Here is a 4,929-nt window from a genome sequence, read left to right as displayed (position 1 = left end):
TGCTTCCGAGAAACATGCAAAACGGGACGGAAAACATGAAATTTTGCAATAATCTTACGTCACCCTTGCACAAAACGACGATAATTTTTCTAATTTCATAGACAACAGAAGACTAACTTTTTTCTACATAACCCCCTCCCCCCTGAATTTAAAGCTGGATCCGCCCCTGCTTGAATAGTGTGAGTTTACTGAAAGAATCAACTGAATTCTGTTTTTATAAGATCAAAGACTTGAAAAAATAGGCAAAGCTGGTGGATTCTATCGATCGGCATTTCTTCTAAGTTAAACAGTTTCTTAATACCCAGATTAACACGAGAAATTGCCGAACATACGAATCCAGTCCATTTCTCCTTACTATAATTTTCCTATAAAATATTGAATATTTGATTGTGTTTTCTTGTAATTGCCATCTTAAACTTCAACAAAATTCTTGGCTACTGTTTTCCTGAATTTTTTTTGTGGATGCTACTCATCGTCATGCTTGTTGCTTCCCTAGAAAAATGCTTAATCTGAGGATAAAACGCATGTTGTTCCAGGCTGATGTCCCATCGAGTTCGAACCACAGTGAAAATCTGAAGCTTTGGCCATGGGACGAGGATTTGCCACCCGCATTCGACCCATCGGATGGAGGCTTTCTGAGCTTTGTGCCTCCACCACCACGACCCTGGTTTCTAGAAGACGTGGCTCCTGATGGAGTGACCACGTGCGATCTGTGCTCTTGGGCTATGCAAGATGGGCAGGCGATTAGTTTCGAAGGCAGAGGTAAGCGATTTGCAATGTTTTTTAATGCAAAATTGGCCCTTAATTTATTTTCGGATTTAGACATCGTTTATTAGTTTAACGTTAACTGGAAGTCAAATTGCATCGAATTAGCTGTAACCAGCGAGAGTCATTAACGGCGGTTAAAAACCGATTTATAAGGCGATTTTTTAAATTGCCCGAAAGCATTCTAGAATGGAATGTCTGAACGTAATAATTGATGGTTTTGTGCGCTATCATAACTAGTTTTCTGTTGTTGAAGGGAAAAAAAGCGGCTAATAATTACGTGTAATTGCTGTTCGAACAAAGGCTTATTTGAATAATGCTGGTGAAGTTTTAAACACCATCATTTCCAAGATATGGATGCTTTCCTTCGAACATGAGATAAAGCGACTTGTAAATACAATTGCGGTATTTTTTAAATTGTTTGAGTCCTTCGACCCGGTACTAAAATCATCTACAATCTCAAACAATTATTGATCTGATTGCATTGAGGTTCTATCCGTAATCGGATTCGCCCTAAGCCAGCCTCCATGTTTGCTGCGCTCGCCTTTTAATTTAATGCCATTTAACTATTTTCCTGCGATAATCGGAATATGTAAATGAATTTTTCGATATATATGAACAATGAATGATGCAGGCAGGCAGGCAGGCAGGCCAAGTTCAGCTGGAGAGATACGAATGAATTATCCCTCATATCTCTTGAGTTTAGCATGCACATTCAAAGTGGAACGATTTGAAAACGATGGTAATTACACATCTATTAGATGCTGATCAGTTTGGCTGAAGGCGCCAGCATTTTACAGCACGCACAAATTCTACATGAAGTCATTATGCGACTAGCGACAAGCTGTTGGATAAGAATATACATCTATGATGGGTCGAGTTGATCCAACAATTTCGATTATCAGGTGGATCGTTGAGGTTTTTTGAGCCGAAAAAACGTCTTGCTTGTTTTGCAACACCGAGACCGAAACTGGACGTAAATAAACAGATGTTTTTTAAAAACAGGAGAAAGGAAAGTATGGGAAATATCGATGAAAATCTACATCAAACTGAAAGCAGCGGAAAAGCTATTTGGATTGGCAGTCGACTTTGGCCGGCAACCCGAGGATAATCGACCGCTAATTGAAGCAGAAGAGCAATAGAAAGAAAAGCAATAATTGAAATTAACTTTCAATTCAAAACACTCAAAAACTAAAAAAAAGATGGTCATATGAGACTAACCGAAACTCAAAAAATGCTGGAAACTCCCAGAAATTTCCTATTAAAATGACTTTTTGCTCACTTAAAGCTGCGGATTTTCGCTTTGGAGTTATATTATGGGCCGGGTTGAGGGATTTTTTGTTTTTCCTGGGCGAATTTTTGAAAAATCCGTGCTGTCCAACGATCATTCGCTTCAGTTGAGTATTCGCAAAAACCCTGAAAACTCCCAGAAATTTCCAGAAAAAATCAAAATTTGCTTTTTCACACTTAAAAATTTTTTTTTCGAGTGATATTGTGAGCCGGATTCAGGGATTTATTGTTTTTCCTGGGCGAATTTTTGAAAAATCCGTGCTGTCCTACGATCATTCGCTTCGGTTGAGTATTCGCAAAAACCCTGAAAACTCCCAGAAAAAATTAAAGCTTTTTCTTGTAAAATTTTTGAAAAATTCGTCTCTTCCAACAGCCAATCGCTTCGATTTAGTATCTGGAAAAATCCTGAAAACTCCCAGAAATTTCCTTTTAAAGTGATGTTTTCCTCATTGTTCTCTTTCGAGTCATGTTCTATCTTTACCTACGGCGAATCGCTTTCCTTTCGGAACTGAAAACATCCTGGAAGCTCCCAGCAATTTCCTATTCAAATAAGTTTTTCCTCGCTTAAAGCAGCCGATTTTCTCTTTTGAGTGATGTTATGGGCAGCATTCAGAAATTTTTGGTTTTTACTCGGCGAATTTTTGAAAAACTCATGTTTAAACGTCTAAAATTCTCTGCGATCGCCGACAAAGCTCAAACTATTTAGAAAAACAAAAGCCGATGAATTGACTCTGACCTCATTTAAGCCTTTGATAAAATGAGGCATTTTTTCTGCTTCTATTCGTTTAGAGGTTAGTAACTGATTAAATTTGAGTAGTGAGAGACACAGTCATCAGTACACGCTATCGGAAAAAAATTCAACCGTTTCGAAGATTTGGTCTGTTAATCTTGGAAGATTCCTCTGAAGCTTCAGTCCTTCAGCTGAAGGACATTTTTACTCCTCTCTCTTTAGAGGTTAGGAATTAGTTAAAGTTGAGTAATCAAGCACGGTTCTAAGGTTTATGTTTTACGCAAATGTAACTAATTGGATCTCATTCGTTACAGAATCAGCTGGAGAACTTGGCTGGGTTCTGACACTGGTAATCGTATCAGTGAGTTCCGCACTAATAGGCGCAGTGATTATGATAATAGTGCTGCATTGCAAAAGGTAACGTCAAACGTTCTTTGCTTTCTTCAGCCTCAGGACTGGACTCCCAGAATAAATCGCCCCCAATAAAATATCTGGGTATAAAAACGCTCACACATCGAATAAAAAATACAGTTTTGTATTAATTTTTTCCAACTACCGATCGAATGTATGATGAAGAAATGGTCATAAGTTTAATTGCTGCTGGGCCAATGAGATGGTTTTTTCATAAACAAAGCCTTGGAATTTTAAATATTTTTTTGCAACCGATTCAAACTCACCAGTGCCGGATTCGGAATTTAATCTAAGAAAGATATGGTTGATATTACAATCAGGTTCGTCGGCGAAAAACGTTTAAGTCGGTAACAAAAAAGCAATTCCATTTTTTTTTGCAAAGTAAAATAGCTGTTATTAAACGTCACAAGATTAATAAGAAAACTTGTGATTTTCGCGTGTTTGTTTCCTTCTAAATTAGTCGATTGCTTCACAAAAATGTATTTTCTAATTGAATGGTCCAAGTACGCCTTAACACTTTTTTAGAGTAAAAAAAAACCTTTCACCGAGTACCGAGTTACAAAATATTTGAATTGAAAGAAAACTTGTGTTTTTACAGGGAGCAGTGGGGACCCAAATTATTTCTGCAGCAGATTCTTTCCAGTGTATTTTTTTTCTTTATGATCAATCCCCCGAAAGTTCTTAAGATTCGACCTCGAAATAGTCGATTTTTTTTCAAAATCTGTTCCCTAATTTTTCTATAACCGTCTGCCAAGTGCTGCCTTTTGTAGGACAAAAATACGTAGATTTTTTAATTAGGTACCAAAAAAAGACGTAACTTTCATACAGCAACCAAACGCGTGCCGAACTACTAAGTTAAGAGATCTTGCTTGTAAGGCAGAACATTTTCAGCTTTTTTTCTGAATCGAAATATTTGGAATTCATAAACTGTCGGTCTTGAACCTCATCTGGAAATAACTGATAAAGACTTAAAGTGCCCCCTTAAACCCGGCACTGATCGTCACTGTATATTATTTATTTTAAATTAGTTTTTAGCAGCATTTTAATGTCATATACGCATTAGTTTGTGCACTAATTAAAAACTGGCCTCCATAAATCAATGATGAAAACTGATTATAAAAGCACAAGTTTACATTTGGTCTTGTCCAGTCCTGAATTTTGAAAATGCAATTTCCAAACCCGAAGAAAAACTGGCGCATTATTCATTAACTTCCCATTGTTTCAGCAGGCTGAAGAATTCGTCCCTAAGTGGTAAGTTCGAGTTTTATTTCTTCATTAATATTAGCAGTGCTTGGTCGAGATTCTTTCATTAGTGAAATGATCGTTAACGGTAATTTATGAATTAAAGAAGTGACGACAAAAACGATTCGGGCTCATTTCGTTAGCATACAATAAGCCATCGATCAGTCGATGCGAGATCGTGAAAAAGTCGCTGTGCGCGGAATAATCTGCATAAAAATTTTCAAGATGGCCAGCCATTGAGTCTGCAGGTCAAAATTAATTTATGGGTTTCAGTCATTTATTGTCTCTATTTATCAATTAAAATACGTTTCGGTGTATTTTTCCACCATCATCAGTTTTTATGTGTAGCGTTGTTGCTGCTTTAAGCCTTGCATACATTTTGCGAAATGTATGCCAATGAAAACTGATGATGGTGGAAAAATACACCGAAACGTATTTTAATTGATAAATAGAGACAATAAATGACTGAAACCCAGGAATTAATTTTGATT

The 4,929-nt window shown here is 37.0% G+C and overlaps 1 protein-coding gene across 2 annotated transcripts in view; it reads left to right on the top strand.

Annotated features, from left to right (window-relative positions):
• Window positions 1-4,929, top strand: part of LOC109544831 — a 24,490-nt gene that overhangs the window by 18,128 nt on the left and 1,433 nt on the right. Inside the window, exons 2-4 of one of the 2 annotated variants that reach the window (XM_019915191.2) lie at window positions 537-762; window positions 3,100-3,202; window positions 4,422-4,447. In XM_019915191.2, the coding sequence (XP_019770750.1) occupies window positions 537-762; window positions 3,100-3,202; window positions 4,422-4,447 (355 nt within the window). The remainder of the gene's footprint in view (window positions 1-536; window positions 763-3,099; window positions 3,203-4,421; window positions 4,448-4,929) is intronic. The other variant, XM_019915192.2, reaches the window with a different exon arrangement.

Source organism: Dendroctonus ponderosae, unplaced genomic scaffold (genome assembly GCF_020466585.1).
Source record: "Dendroctonus ponderosae isolate FM_Combo_2020 unplaced genomic scaffold, Dpon_F_20191213v2 Dpon_F_20191213_8, whole genome shotgun sequence".
Taxonomy (NCBI): Eukaryota; Metazoa; Arthropoda; class Insecta; order Coleoptera; family Curculionidae; genus Dendroctonus; species Dendroctonus ponderosae.
Note: the sequence above shows the minus strand (reverse complement) of the source record. Positions and strands in the feature narration are given on the sequence as shown.